At 42.2% G+C, this 16,766-nt stretch overlaps 1 protein-coding gene across 1 annotated transcript in view; it reads right to left on the reverse strand.

Moving 5' to 3' along the window:
• Nucleotides 1-9,280: 9,280 nt before the first annotated feature.
• The window catches only part of FDX1 (ferredoxin 1), a 44,635-nt gene continuing 37,149 nt past the window's right edge, over nucleotides 9,281-16,766 (reverse strand). Inside the window, exon 4 of the mRNA XM_054015512.1 lies at nucleotides 9,281-15,189. Within this exon, the coding sequence (XP_053871487.1) occupies nucleotides 15,075-15,189 (115 nt within the window). The 3' untranslated portion in view covers nucleotides 9,281-15,074. The remainder of the gene's footprint in view (nucleotides 15,190-16,766) is intronic.

Here is a 16,766-nt window from a genome sequence, read left to right on the forward strand (position 1 = left end):
TTAAGGGTGCTTCAGAATCCGTGAACTGTGAATGGGTTTGTTTACCTGCAAGCCTTCCTATGTATGTGTCTTCAAGCTACTAGGTAATGAAGAAGGTGGTCTTACAGTGACATCTGATCATATCACCTGAACTGGAATCCATCTTTAATCTGGTGCTTTTCCATTTTGGAGGAGGGGTGGGAGCCCAGAGAGAGACAAAGGACTCCCACCTTGTGCCAAAGATGTAAAAGGAGGTGGAACAGAACAAAGGGGGCTGCCAGTCATGAGAAATCCCCGAGTTACCACCTGAGCTGGAACTAACAAGGGCTGTACCAGGGGAAAGGATTGGGCCCAGACTAGGAAGGAATCTAGTCTGTGAAAGAAGCTTATTGGAACATCTCTGAGGTTGAGATTTATCTGTATTCAGTTTCCTAGTGTATTAGGCTTAGACTTGCATGTTTTGTTTTATTTTGCTTGGTAACTTACTTTATTCTGTCTGTTATTACTTGGAACCACTTAAATCCTACTTTTTATACTTAATAAAATCACTTTTGTTTATTAATTGACCCAGAGTAAGTGATTAATAGCTGTGGGAGCAAACAGCTGTGCATATATCTTGATCAGTGTTATAGAGGGCGGACAATTTAAGAGTTGATCCTGTATAAGCTTTATATAGAGTAAAACTGATTTATTTGGGGTTTGGATCCCATTAGGACCTGGGGGTCTGGGTGCTGGAGACAGGAGCACTTGCTGAGCTGTTTTCAGTTTAGTCTGCAGCTTTGGGGGGGTGTTTCAGACCCTGGGTCTGTGTTGCAACCAGCCAGCATGTCTGGCTCAACAACACAGGGTTCTAAAGTCCCAAGCTGGCAAAGAAAACAGGCTCAGAGGTAGTTTCAGCACATCAGGTGACAGTCCCAAGGGGGTCTCTGTGACTCAACCCATCACATCAAGGTTGTCCTCTACAGTCAGTTTTTGTATGAGGTCCTCACAACTCACCAATATCAAATCTAAAATGGCATCACCTCTCGTTGGTTCAGCAGCTATTTGGTGAAGAAATCTGTCAGCTATCACATCCAGGAATAGCTGGGCCCTACTATTATTAGGAGTACTTGTCCTCCAATCTATATCTGGGAAGTTAAAGTCACCCATAGTTACACAATTCCTAGTAGTATTTATTTCATTTATTTCATCCATATCCAAATCGGATCCTGGAGGTCTGTAGCACACCCCAGCCCCTAGGCCAGGGGGACCTCAGTAGTTTTCTTCACCAAAGTAATTTTGGCCCAAACAGACTCTGTCTTATCCATTCCATCACTTCAAATTTCTTTACAGCTTACCTCATCATTAATATACAAGGCTACTCCACCATCTTTGCCTTTATTTCTGTCTTTCATGAACAGCACATACCCTTCAATACCTGTACTATTATTCCACATATTTATGTTATCCCTATAATATCTGGTTTCACTTCCCAGTAGTTCTAGTTCCTCCATTTTGTTACCCAGACTCTTGCATTGGTGTACAAACATCTTAATTGTTGCTGCTTGGCTTTGCTCACATTCCTCCCGCAATTGGGTACAGTCATTCTACTGCCAGTATCGCCTACCTGACTGTTGCCAATCAACATGTTTTAATGGTTACCAACAAATGAGAATCAACCTTTCTTGAAGAAAATAACTAAACAGTACATATGCAAAACACAATTAAAACTGATTATTTAAATCATGATTAAAATCAGTGATTTAAATTGCTTTAATTTAAATCAATCCACCCTGTAAATAAGGTGCAAGGCAATAGAGAATCAGGTCCCATATTTCAAGCAGATAGAGTAATTTCTTGTTGCAGGAAAGCTCAACAGCCTACTAGACAAAGCAAGCCTGCAAAAGAAATTAAAGGTGTTAGTCTCTTAATAGCCCTTTCTTCATATAATAAAGTCAGCAGATCCATTAAAAAGGGTACTTTAGCCTGCTTGTACCTAGGGGGCAGAACCAGACATGTCAGTCACTGGCAACAGGGGAATGCCCCAACCCATTAAGTTCCCTGTAGCTGATAACTTCCACAGCCGGGATAATTCCATTCAACTTTCCTAAATTACCAATTGTGTTAAGTATAGTTTGAAGAAAAACCACAAAAATGTGTCTGGCAATAATTTCCCCTAATGAAATAAACCTGAATCTTTGAATGTCAATTTTAATTTCTGTTCTCCAGGTTGTACTAGAGCTGTCAATCTTATTACTCAGAGAAAATAAATTTTCAGGTAAGCAAAGATAAATTTCCCTACTCTTTATCATGCTTAAGTACACAGATCTATCAAAATGAGGGTTTTCACAACAATGTGGGAAAGCAGGATTATAATAAGGTAAATTATATATCCTCCTTCTTTCAACCTCACAGGTTTGGAGAAGACTTCTACTGAAAAATGGTATTGGCTAAATATTGGATGACCAATATGCAGAATAGTGTGAATGTATGTACTGATGTCACATGGCAGCCTAGCAGATCTCATTACAGGAGACATGACTTCTCCGTCCTGAGATGTTTCACTGTTCTTACAGATTGGACTTTATGACTGACAGAAGGAAGAATATTTCTTGAATTTACTTTGGGAATTAATGCTACGACAGCTGTAAGAACTATTTGTCTGAATTAAAAGTACACTGTTTGGTCTCATCCGAGAAAGCTCCCAACTGCATAAGCTTATCTGATTGGAGATAATAGTTATCAGTAGGGCTCCATTAATGGATAAGAAGGATAATGACATCTGCCACAGGGGTTCAATTGGTGTTGTGGGGTCAGGACCAGAATGAGATTCCAAAGTTTTGGTCTATAGCCATGTGTGGCTGGAATCATAGTACATGTCCTAAGGAAGTATTTAAGAACAGTGTTTGTACAAGGCTTCTTTTTCTTGAACATACTGAGAAAATTATAATTCAAAATCTAGACCTTTTGCTTGAACACTTTCATATACCAGCAATAGAGACCTCCTGGAGGAACTCAAGGCTATGTTTTGGGTAAGCACAGGTAAATTTTCCTATTGAGTAGTACAACACCAAACAAGCAACAAATGTCAATTAACAACGATGGTTTAATAATCATAATAATCTTAATAATCATAAATAACTTTCAGTTATGGCTTATTTTTTACCTCATAACTTCAGTTTTCAGAAATTCCTGCATGAGGTATAAATATGAATAATGTTCCTACCTGTTGTTGTATCCCATACAAGAGACCTGCACTCTCTCTCTCTTTCCAGCGAATCCCCTAACCCACACATGAAACTGAATATCTGAAATTCCAAGGTCAATCAGAGCAATTAAAACGATCATATACAGCACTACTATTTTAAAGACAATATTGTGAGAAATAACTTTTTCTTTAATCTACATAAGCAAAATAATCTATTTAAAGTGAAAGTTTAAAAACAATTGAGGTTTCTTTAAAATGAAAAAAGCATAGGCTCAAAGACCGTGGGTATCTCCTAGCTGTAACTGTATGCTCATTCATACTGTGATCATGCTTTACTCAGTAGAGGAAAGAAAGCTAGTGACACTGACATAGGTTTTCATTTACAGGTGGCACAAAAAATTCCTACAAAACATTTTTTCTTTGGATTTTGTTTCTTCAAAATCAAAACATTTTATGGAGATAGTTTGATTCCAATGAAGTTCCAAAAGAACTCAGGCAAGGTTCCATTAAAAACCTGACGGGTTTCCTGCCAACTGGCCTGCCCAGCTCCTGGGTAGTTCAGGCTCCATCCTCATGATCAGCCCACCTGGTGGACTGATAGGGAGCCAAGAGCCTGGAAGCTCCATCTCCAATCTCCTGTTCTGGGGCAGTCTGCCAGGCACTCTGTCCCAGAGCTCAGCACCCCAGGGCTTCTTGGGGCCAGGCAGCCCCCCAGGCAACTGTCATGGAGCCTGGGCTCCATTCCTTTTCACAAATAATTTTTAAATGTTTGGGTTTTGTTCCAAACCAAAATGAAACCAAATTTCATAATATTGAAGTGCTCCACAAAACAGCATTACTTTTCTCCACCCAGCTCTACTTTCAATTCATCAGCTGGCTACCTGTGTTAATGAACTAGCCTTCCCTTGAAATGGCAAGTCTTCCTGAAATTATAACTAGACAAAGCAATAGGGTCCCTCACATAGCAAAACTATTGTTTGGAGAAGGTTTGATTTGATTTGTTTTGTTTTACAAACTCTCTCTCCTGAAATTAATGTTTGTTGCACTTGAAATGAATACTTGTACATCAGCTTTGACTAAAAAGGATAAAGGGAAGAACTCTGATCAAAGCTTTTGTGTTATTTTTCAAAGAGGCCAGCTCTTTTTGTGTAAGACCAGTTTAAAGAATAATTTTGGGAACTACTGAGGCCATCAGTACTGATCGCAAATTCTAGCTTTAGCCTGAACACTTTCATATACCTGCATTAGAGCCCTGAATGGTTGTCTGAGAAAATGAAATAGAGCTCATGAGTACCAGACAGAGAGAGCCCTTTCCATTAGCCCCAGCTAGCATTTGACATAAGGATTTCTCTGTCTGGTTCACTGATGTGTGGATCCTTTAAAAAAAAATCTGAAGTTCTGCATTCACCGATTGAGGAAGACCTCTGCCAATGGATGTGATAGGGTGTGATGTGGAGGAGCTAACAGGATTTACTGGGAAGGCCTCATGTGAACCCTTGTTCACTGAAGCAGGTCTGTGCATGAGGTTAGCATTCCCAATAAGTTTCACTAAGAATTGGATTTTCATTTCTGTGACACCACTTGTTTTTGTTTATAGCCATCTTCATCATAGCTTCGTCTTCATCTTTTAACATTCTGCTGAGAAGAGACCGTGGGCCAACATGTCAGATCAAATGGTAATAATTCCCACCAGCCAGATGCAAAGTGGGAGAATTGTCTGTGGGACGAAAAATGGGAATTTGAAAACAGGCCTTTTTTAGGAACTTATTCAGATGTTTCAGACTGAGTCCTGCTTCATTTATTCCTGAGTCCCTGCAGCTAGAAATAGAATAAGGACCAGCCCTCGATAGGAAATGGGTTATTTCTAGAGCCCCATGACATTCTTTTTATTTTTTGTACTTTTCCATTTTATTTTTCCAGAAATCATGTCTTGTTTTAGCTGTCAAAAATGTTTTTTCTTTTTATTACATTTGCATTAATAAAATACCACAAATGACCGTGTATAGACAAAAACAGTGTATAAATCTCAGTTATTTACACTACATCATTTTATCAAGCATGAATCATTATTCCATGCCTTGAGACATTCACCAACCCTCCCCCTTCCCACCTCCCCCACACCACAGCTAACCACTCCAAAATACCTGGACATCTCTTTAGGGTTTCTCTCTAAATTTACCCAGTACTTCATTCCTCACTCAGTGCCACAAACCCCATGGGACACTGCAGATCTTCCCAATCCCTATTGCTTCCTTCTCCAGCACCCCGCTCCCAGCAGCTCCCACTCTATTTACCCAGGGACGCTCCCTGGGCACCCTCATCTTCCCTTCTATATTCCCTCTCTGCCATTGAACCTCACCCACCCAAGCCCCCATTAACCTCTCCCCCTTTAAATACTTTGCATCCCCCATTGAGTTCCAGGGACCCCCTCCTCTATACCCCTTTATATATTCCCTCTGCCTCACTGAACCCCTAACCCTACTCTTCTAGCCCTCCTCCCCCAGGAGAAGATGGTGTCAGGTCCTGCCTGCAGGGCGGTGGAGGTCCTTGGAAGGAAGGGGGTTGCAGAACAAGCCCACCCTGCAGTGGTGGTTCCTGTCTGTGGAGCTGGGCTCAGTGCCAAGGTTTGTGACCTGGTGCAGCACTGGTCAGGTTTGGCCTGACCATCCCTTTCTCATGATGATGGCAAGGCAGCCGGGCCAAATTTGAGTGAGTGGTTCTGTGACCCCATGTGCCAGGTCACAATGCTACGCTTTCAAATTTGGCCTGGCTGCCCCCATGCTCCCCCCTTATTACTGTGTCCCCGAGGTCACAACTCCCAGAGTGGGGAGCCCAGCCCAGGCCGGCGTGACAGGAGCCACTGCCGCAAGGTGAGATTTTCACTTTGTCATTTTTTACTTCCTTTTTGTTTTGTGTTATTTTGCATTTGCCAAACCCACAGGGCGCTTGCTAGAGCACTCTGCTCTGAAGTAGCTGATTGATATCCTGGCATTTCCCGGGGGCTGCGTGAAATTGGGAATTGGACAAAACTGTGCTTCTAATTCTTGCACAGTACCATAGAGCACTCCCTCTGGATATCCAGGGACCTCATTTTGACCAAAGCTGTAGCTAATTTTCTACCAAACTGAAAGAACCTGATACCAATTGCAGGTCTAACTCCTGGTAGGGCCAGGCAGAAGTTATGCTCTGAGGCGCCTGAAGGCAGCACCTGACCTTGCTTCACCAAAGTGGTATTCTCTGTCATACTACAGCAACTTCATCAACTTGCCGTGTGCTCTGTAGTCTCTGACAGGAGCTACTTTTCCGAAGTCTATGGCTATGGCTTTCGGCAACGATCCCCACTGCAACATGAAGAACTGGAAACTGTTCTGCCTGAGCAGCTGATTTCAATGACAAAGGCCTCCTCAAACCAGCATAAAACAGCTTTGTGCCCAACTATTTCTTTTCAGGGTGCAGCCCTTAGCTTATGGGCTATTTTAGGATCAGAGAGCTCATATGGCAACACTGACCACCATGTAAGCTGTTGAATATCACTTTGCACATTTATTTCTGTTGTTGTTAGGCAGCGGCCTACAGACCTTTCATGCCCAGGGGAGGGAGCAAAATAATACCTCTCCAGACTTGGCTGCCTACAAAAGGCCTTCATAGTAAAGATGCCAGTCTTTCAGGTACAAGAGTCTCCCCCAGTTAGAAAAGCTGAGTCCCTGGCCACCAGAGCCACATTTACCTTTGGAAGCGACACCATGTTGAATTTGGACTAGTGCACCCAAAAAAATATATGGCCTTATATATGGCCAGGCAAGTTAGAAACAAGGAAACAGTGGACCAAGAGACTCCTCAGTGCCTGCTTGTTCTTCCACATCTGGGCTACTCTCCTTGTCACTCTATGGAGAACTGCCGCAAGGCAGAGTTATAGGTGAAACATGGCAGCATGCAGCAGCAGCTAATCTGGCCTGGTTGCCCACCATTGCAACCAGGGGACAGCAGCTCAATCATTAGGGTGCGGTGACCCACAGAGGATGACAGCCTGTTTCCTAATATTTTAGGAGTGGCAGGAAATCCCCAGTCCTTTATTACATCTTTCCAGAGCACTTGAGGAGGAAGAGTTACAGCTTGTTTAGGGCAGCTCTAGCCCTCCTAAGTGTAGTTTCACTGCATTCAGTGCTCTGCTGATCCTGTTTTATGATTTGAGCCCTAACTCTGATTCGGCCAGCTGGCCTTCCTCCCATAAGAAGAAAGACTGTCTTCTTTGTAAAAAAAAAAAAATTCGAAAGTGTGCACCCATAGAGGAATCTGCATGGCTTTTTGGGTTGATCTGTTCTGTGTTAATCTGCCATGCTGCATACTATGAAGGGGAGCAGGGGAACTGGGTGCTGAGGCTTATCTACCATGCTTCACTCTGTAAAGGTGAGCAGGGGAACCAGTGCTGAGTTATTTATAGTATCTTTGGGAGTTTGTCCCTATAATCCTGCCTTAGGGGGCTCAGCCATTGCACCAAATATAGTTCAAGTGGCTCAACCTCACTGCCCCCCACAAAGGGGTTTACCTTGTCTTGTAACCCCAATAGGGGTCCCATCAGGTAGGAGCAACATTTAAAATAGGGGAGGCCAGATGGGGCAGGGGGAGGTGTTGCATCCCACCCCCAGGGGTTGTGATGTTGTGGAGTGGATATTTGGGTCCTGCCTACAGGGGATCAGGTCCAGCCCCTGGCATTGGGATCTAGAAGCTCTGGGTGGAGCTGGAGAGTGAGCCCACCCCTACCACTCATCCCACAGCAGCTCCTGTCTTTCCAGGCTGGGACCAGTTCCCCACGCTCACCCATTGGCTCTTACCATAGCCTGCAGGTAAGACCCGCTCCCTGCAACGCTGCATTCTGCCCTCTTCCTGGCGAGGTGCTGCTGGATCGCTTGCTCTGAGCTAGACTGTGGCAGGCCAAAAATTGGTCAGGCCACAGCCCAGCCCACACCTCTGTGGCCTGTGTTCTTAGGGATGGTACTGTGAATTAAGAATAGACTCATAAGAAGCTCTACCCCTTTCTGTTGTATGAAGATTGTTCTACATCTCCCCTGGAGCCTAGGCTAGCAGTCCTGTTATAGAGGTGGAAGACTGGGGGCAGGGCTAGGCCTGAAGGTCCCTTATCAGATTCAAACATTACTAGGGTCCAGGCTATGTCCAGGGCCTTCCATCCACAATCTGCAGGGAGGTGGAACAGGAGGAGCAGCAAAGTTCCAGTCAGAACCATGGCTGCTGCTGGTGTGGGCCCTAGGGATGCTGTAGTCAATTCCCACCTGGCACACTACCCTTTTAGGATTGTTTGCTGCATGGAGATGGGAGAGTTTCATAATCCTGAATCCAGTTATTGCAGTCCTGGCTGGCTCCTTTGCTTCCCTGGCAAGGAGCCTGAGGCAACCCCTTAAATTTCTGTCAGAAGATGAATGCAATTGTAAATCATCCTTTCCTTAGTCTTTATTTCCACATGATACAGTTAGATAAGTAATATATTTTGCTATTTAAGTAGTCATCCACAGTATGTGAAGTCATTTAATAGGGAAATTAGAAAATACCATGAGCCAAAGTTGTCCCAACTGAAGTCAACGAGGTTACAGAGGTTATGAAATTGGTACCAAATATCTACCATACACTATGGCAGAGGTCAGCAACCTTTCAGAAGTGGGGTGCCGAGTCTTCATTTATTCACTCTAATTTAAGGTTTCGCATGCCAGTAATACATTTTAACATTTTTAGAAGATCTCTTTCTATAAGTCTATAATATATAACTGAACTATTGTTGTATGTAAAGTAAATAAGGTTTTTAAAATGTTTAAGAAGCTTCATTTAAAATTAAATTAAAATGCAGAGGCCCCTGGACCAGGCAGTGTGAGTGCCACTGAAAATCAGCTCGTGTACCGCCTTTGGCACGTGTGCCACAGGTTGCCTACCCCTGCACTATGGATTATTTACAATGGTATATTTCTTTGTGCAATCATCCCATTATAGTTAAATGTATGCATTTCTTGCACCATTTACCTTGAAATATATAGTCCGCATTAAATCTAGGAACACATGCTATGGCAAAAGGCAAAAATGGAAGAAAATTGTGAAAGACAAATGGTGTCTGGGAAATTGGTATAAAATAAGATTTATTTGCACATCATTTTTGACAACTGAAAACAGGTACAGCTGGGAGCTGTATGTATTTTCTCAAGTACATGTCAATTCCTTCACCCTTCCTCAGATCCACATTCCTATACAACATAGGATACTCACAGAAGCCAAAATGAACTTTGCTGTTTCTGTTTGCCTTTCTCTGCTGAATGAATTCCTCCTATGATCATATTCTACAAAATCCAAAAGAAAAAGAAAAACCCCCACACTGCAGGAGGCTTTCATGTGAAGTGCTAACACATTAGAACAGCCCTACTCTATCTATACCAAAGACAGTTGCACATTGGTGGTTTCACATTTTTGTGTGGGGATACAGAGCTAGATTCACAAAGGGACTCAGACCTTGCAAGACTGATCATCATCATACCTATATTTTAGATGCCTAGAAAATCATTGGGATTCACAGTGCCTGAGTTACACGCACAGATTTCCTATGCAGTGAAGGGAGGGACATAGGCACTTAAGAATAGGATCCACAAAAGCCAGCACACTAAGCAGCTCCTTACGTAAACTAGCCAATGTGAGGGGAGTGTGGCCTAAGCCTTGAGCTCAGGGAGTTCAACACCTACATTCAGGCTGGAGGGAGACACCTGCAGCTGCTGGGATTATCAGCTGTGCGCACTCTCTTGTGGGGGAGAGGAGGAAGAGCTCTCTCATAACTTTTAGTCGAGTGGTTAGAATATTCATCTTAGATATGGAAGGACCCCACCCCCCAATGCAGAGAAGTATCTGCCACTTCTTAGGTAAGTCTATGACTGCGTTATAGGATATTCTGATCCAGGGCTGCCTCAATCGCTGCTGCTAAGCTGTTACAGTCACTGGACCAGAGAGTGCAAGCAGACATATGCAAGCATGAGAATGACATTATAGCCTGATGGATAGAGCACTCACCCAGGGGAGCCAGTTCCCCTATTCCCATGACTATTTCTCCAAAGCGGAACAGCTTCAACAGGAGGGAATGAGGGAGCCCTACCTCAGAATATCCCATAGAGTATCTTTTCTTGCTTTATTAAATATATTGTAATTGCTTATTTCCTTTAAACAAATGATACTGTGTTTTCAAAGACTTGCTGTTTGCATGTCGATTTCCTTGAGCAGAGGGTTGTAGCTATGTCCTTCCAAGGGATTAGCAGGATTAGCCTGCTCCATGGAGTCCTCTGCGGGCTGGAGGCAAACCCCTGGTAATAACTCTAGGGCGGGCCACCACCTTATTACCCATTTGGATGGAATAAATTGCATAATTGTAGGCAAATGGTTATTAGAGTGCCTTACGTCCAAATTGTGGGTTAACCAGATGAAACAACCTATAACAACAAATGATGATGGAAAACAGGTCAAGTTGCTTTCACTAATGAATGTTATAAACAAGTACAAGAGAAGCAGAGAGACTAAATTAATTCAACCAAATAAAGGGCAGGTTGATATGATTAAAGGACTCAGTTGAAATCATGCTTGGTAAAAAGATAAGATGTGGAACTGGAAATTGACTAACCAAAATTGGTGTGTCAGATATTAAGACCTCACTGGTGGACAAAATGACGGGATGGGCTATTCCTCCCATCACTCCTGTTTTGGGTCCATAAAGACTTCAGAGGCTGGGGTGAGGGTGAATATAGAAGAGCAGAGTCTCCTGGAGCTGGCTGCCACCCCCCACTGTCTCTTGGGATCCCAGACTTTCTGCATCCTACTCCTGAGGAATGTCTTTACTAGATCAGGCCAGAGAGAGGGATTCAGATAATATCACCACCACTACCAGCTCCAGCTGAATCCCAAACACCACAGGGAATAAAACAGGAGCAGACTTTATCAGCTCCAGCTCATTAACTTCTTCTCTTTTACACAAAAAGACAGTTATCTTTGACACTGACTGTCAAACAAGGGGAGTTTTCCTTCCCAAACTTCTTTCATATCAACATTTACAAGGTCACAGCAAGGCCAGCAATCCTGTCAAGGGCTTCAGGAGATGCAGAGTACATCTTTCCTATGGCTCTTGGAAATGAAAAGACGAAGCAGTTGTTCACAACGTGTTTGATGGTTTAGAGGTCTCCACATTCACACTGTGGCAAATCCTCGATTCTCCATTTGTGCACGGGATGCGCACTTCTTCCATGGAACATCCTAATACAGTTGATGGTCATCCACTGTCTTTGGTAAAACAAGAAACCAGGCAGTTCAACAGTGGGATCATCTATGAGGTGCTGGTTGTTTACATCACTCACTGCTCATTGCGGGCACCAGGTGTATTCTGAGTTGAAGCTGGATGAAAAAAAAAAAAAGGGCTTCTTCAGCTCCAAGAATGGTTGGTGGCATTAAATCAAGTGTAAGGCAAGTGAACAAGGTTGTCATGAAGTAGCAGCTTTTTGTTAGTGAGAGCTTTCTTGTACTCATGCAACATAGCCAGCTGTCACCAGATGGTTCGAAGATGTCCGTGAGGACTGAAAACCAAGGCAGCAGAATGGACTTGAGGGTGCCAGCCCCATCTAGCTGGATATCAAGGTCTGTATCCGAATGTCCTCCCCAAATAGGTGGGCAGTACTTGGACATGGAATAAAACAGCGTTGCTGTTCATAGCATTCAAGCACCGCGAACGCAGCTAGAACCTGCTAGCTTTTGTATGATATTGGTGCAACTCCTCATTTTGTGGCTTACCTATTTCAAATGTTGTTGATAGGTAAGGCTGTGATTGAGAGTGACTCTGATGTAGTGGAATTAGGATCATGGGCAATTACTTTGCCACAGCAGTTTACATTCAGCATCTTCTTAGCTTCAGAACTGCTGAGAAGGAAAGCTGACACCGTTTTTGATGGATTGGGTCTGATCCGCCAGTACTGAATGTAAATTTTCCATCCTCTTCAGCAAAAAGGACGTCTTTCACTTCCTTGAATGTTGCAGCCTGTCTCAGTGGTGCCAGGTCATTGGCATAAATGATCTTGCAGCATGTAACACAAATCACTGGAGTGGACGATACTGGTAAGGCTGACCCCCATCCTAGAGCCTGCAAGACCCCCTGAAAAGAAACGCTGCAGGCAGGACAAAGCTGCTGAGACCCAGTGCTTGCACTGACTACACACATTGAGGCTGGCTTCCAGTAGAGGCTTAAAATGCACACATCTTTTATCAACTTGTCATCGGCCTGAAACTCTTGCACAAGGACTCACTGCTGACGCTATCCAACCTAATTCAATGTGACCAGACATTTCTACTCATTAGGTCAATGCTTTTGGACAGACCGTTCCACGATCTCACAATTCAGCAAAAAAGTAGAGTCTGCACAATGGCTTCCCACAGAGGTCAGTACGAGCACCATTCCTTTCTAAGGTCTAAAATGTTCTCCAGGGAAAGGGAACAAGAAAGATTAAAATGAAAGCCTTACTTAATACTTTATATTTCAAATGCTTTAATCGTTTTTCCTGAAGATAAAAAGAATGTTTAATGGTGTGTTTGTCATGGTACTAAGCAGGCTGAGGTCTCTGTATACCAAACCATAGACCTTGTTTAAACAATGTTAATGTTGGACAGTGATGGGCTTATGTTCACACCTTTCACCCATTAGATCTCCTGCCTCCCAGGTAAGTATCCTCACCACTGGGCTAAAAGTTTTGAGGGGAGCCCTCCTTCTCTGCCATCCCCTCCCACCTCTTTTGTGTGGAACTAGGTGAGCTCACCTGCAAGGCACGATCCAGTAAAACTACTGTATCAGGTGCTACATGCCAGTTTGGTAGAGGAATGCCCATCGTCCCCTGGTTTGCACATCACACTGGAGCTTGGGTGGGAGAAAGGTGTCTTGATGCCTACAGGAAAGCTGCAGTGTATATGCACAGAGGCACAGACAGACACCTAGTGAGCTTTTTCTGCAGAAATGTAGGTGTCAAGTGAATTTAGGCACTTAGAGTTTGGTGGCAGGTGAGCAGAACTTTCTGACTACCTGTGGAACCTACATTTCAGAGTTAGCTACCTAAAGTGTCAGTTAGGCACCTAAATCCCTTTGTGACTCTAGCTCATAGTGTTTAAGTGCTTTGAGCTCATCACAATGAAAAGTGCCTTGTATCATAAATAAAACCTACTAAAAAGTTCAGTTTTCTACAGCACACGTAGACAGTATAACAAACTACATCCATTCTTGTGACCTGAATTGCAACTGTGTTCTTAGTTAAAGTGTAAAGAGCTGCTATTCAATAAAATAATATCTTAAAGTATTTTAAGTGATAGTACTGCATTACATAGAGAATTCAGGGAGGAGGAGGACAGTGTGACTCCCTTTGATATTACACTCCCACCATCCTACAATGTTATTCACAGAGCAGTGACAGAGCTCAATATCTATTTATATTTTATCTTAAATATATTTCCCTAATTTACCTCTTCTTTTTGTTCTGCTTATGTCCCAATGAGGCTTCAGAATGAATATACGCCTGCTGCGTTTTGTCAGACCACTCAACCAAGTAAATGAGCTCTCTCACCAGAACATATAGGATAAGGGGTAAAGTCCTACATAGATTAAAAATGGATTAGGTAATATGAATCCGTATAATAAGAAATGGTTAGTGTAGAGGAGCACCCCTGAAATCAGAAGTAGAATGAGTGTTTTTTAAATATTTAGAAGAGAAGGAATTCCTTGAGTATGTAAAAAGATGTTGATTCACTATAAGAAATGCAGAAGGATTTAGTTAATCCTGGGTAACAGACACAGCAAATTAAGTTTATGAGTTATAGGTACTGCATAGTTAAGAAAAGTAATTTTTTTCACATATAAATGAAACATGAAAACCTTTCACATAAAAAAAATCTAGGGGTCAGTGTTGACAGCTCAAATACTGTACTTGATGACTATACTTAAGTAGTCAAATGTAAATTAATGTTTGGCTATATATAAAATAAAGATTTCATCCAAATCTAAAAATGACTTTATACACTAATGATATGACCATTGTATTTCATGAAAACTGAAAAGGTAAACAATGATGGTTAAAAGCATGGAGTTTGGATTTTTTTTTTTTTTTTAAAACCATACTGGGGGAAAAAAAAGAAAAAAATTTTTAGAAAGGGTCAAATATTTAGTAAGGGCTTAATCCTATGCACACAGTAACTGTAGGATCTGGCCCTATAATGGGCAATGGGAAGATAAGAAAATTGCTTTTATCAGGTATTAGACCCCACCAGCAGCAGGACTGGACTGGATGGAAACATTATCTCAACAGTATTTGTCATATTTTATCAAGATTTCCAGATTTAGGATATACCAGCTCCACCCGTCTTCCTAATTACACCTCCAGTTGCTGTGAAAGCACCATATCATCAACCAGCAAATTAGCTCTCTTTGGATACTCTAGTTTCTACTACACCACATGAAACGCACAGGGAATTAAACAGAAAAACAGTCTGTGCTACATTTGTCATCTGTCCAGCATCCTAATGTTTCTAAGCCTGAAACCCTAAAAACCAAATGGTTTTGAATCTATTAAAAAAAATATCACTGGTTTTCAAATACAGCTGAAAAAGAAAAGAAAAAAAAAAAGACTTCTTTACATAAATAAATCCATTTTACAGTTCAGCTTTAACTTGTTTAAAAGTATTACCTCTTCTTAAGAATTAAAATAAGTGGTTCCATAAAGAAAATTAAAACAGAATTAACATTGATAGTCAAAAATAACTCCCATGATTATGTAAGTTCACATTTCAACATTCAGAAATAAGTTATAAAAATAGTTAAAAATTTCATGAAAAGCTCCTAACAAGTTTTATTTTAGGAATTCTTGCTCATATCTATGGATTGTCTAGCATCAGCAACAGCTTCAGGTACTCGAACAGTCATATTTTTCATAAATTTCTTCAAGCAGATCTGGCAGCCCAAACGAGATCTGTAACAAAGAACAACACTATCTTTAGTTCTAGCCATATTCTTATGCCGACGGTGTTCTAACACTGCAGTCACAAAGCATGGGGTTTAAAAATCTGATCTTTCAGAACCCATTCATGAGACTTAGTACCGTTTACCCCACCTCCACCCCCCAAAAAAGTGCATTTGTAAAAATGCTAACAGGCTGTAAATACTGTAGCATAAAGATGCAAAATAATACATCTAAAACACATTTAATTTAGTCCTTAATGTGAACTGGTAGACTGTTACCTTGGGGGGGGGGGGGGGAGGAGAGAGAGGAATATGTATTTTTAAGATTCTGATCCTGGAAGCTGCTCCACATGAGTAAACCATTATGTTCACTGAAATCAAAGGGGTTCTGCCTGGGTGTATGCACATGATGGCTTTAAGGAGAGGGGTCTAAGTTTGCAAATCAGCAGCATGGGCTATGGAGCAGATTCTCAGCTAGCGTAAATTGTCATAGCTCCAATGAAGTCTTCAATGAGCTATGACAATTTACACCATCTGAGAATCTGCACTGCAGAACCTCTTCTACCTTATGTAACTGGTTTTAAATCCTGTTCAGGTCACTTTGATTTGAGATTTTCTCAAGTACACCTCTACCCCGATATAACATGACCAGATATAACACAAATTCGGATATAACGTGGTAAAGCAGTGCTTAGGGGGCAGGGCTGTGCACTCCGGCAGATCAAAGCAAGTTCAATATAACGCGGTTTCACCTATAACGTGGTAAGATTTTTTGGCTCCCGAGGACAGCTTTATATCGGGGTAGAGGTGTAGTTTATGTGACACAAGTTGGTTGTTCTCAAGTCCAGTTTCTAGTGGAAAGTCTAAATCACATTATACAGCAATTGGTATAAAAAAGGACTAACTTTTCTGATGATTCAGGCAGATCACACAACTGGTGAATATTCATGGAACTATGCACAGGGGTTGGGAGAAGAAAAATCAGCCTTGATCTGTACTTCTACCTATTCTTTAGCTAGGACCTCACTCTTCATTGTTGTCAATTCAGAAACTTTATTTTTTAAAAAATAACAATGGAAATAGTGGAGTGAATAGATCTGGCACCAAGTAGACTGAATGGAGTAAATATTTTCCACAGGTTACTAGGCTTTGCTTTTGTCCTTTTGATCCTTTGTCACACTCAGGAGCTCTCTCTCAATGCCCCTTTCGTTTCTTTCCTGTCTCAGCCTCCTCATTTCCCCTGCCTCTTTAGCCTGCTCAAGGAGATTAACCAAGGAAGGCAGTATTTTCCAAATGCTTTGACATCCACTCTCCACATGAGTTTCTGCTCTCTCCACCTCATTACAAGAAGTGCCCTCACTAATGACTGAGGAGAAGACTCTTAGGAAACAATCTCTTTGTCAGAGTGCTGGATCACCACATGCCAGAATGAATCCTACTGACTGTGACAGAGTGCCTCTTTTCTGTGGTCAAGTGGCAGCAAGCCACGAAAGGATTAATGAGCAGGAAGAAAAAGTGAAAATACAATGTGCCCCTGGACAGAGGGAATGACTCTCCCTCACAGGGTCCCAGAGCTCAGGCTCCAGC

This window comes from Malaclemys terrapin, chromosome 1 (assembly GCF_027887155.1).
Source record: "Malaclemys terrapin pileata isolate rMalTer1 chromosome 1, rMalTer1.hap1, whole genome shotgun sequence".
NCBI classification, from domain to species: Eukaryota; Metazoa; Chordata; order Testudines; family Emydidae; genus Malaclemys; species Malaclemys terrapin.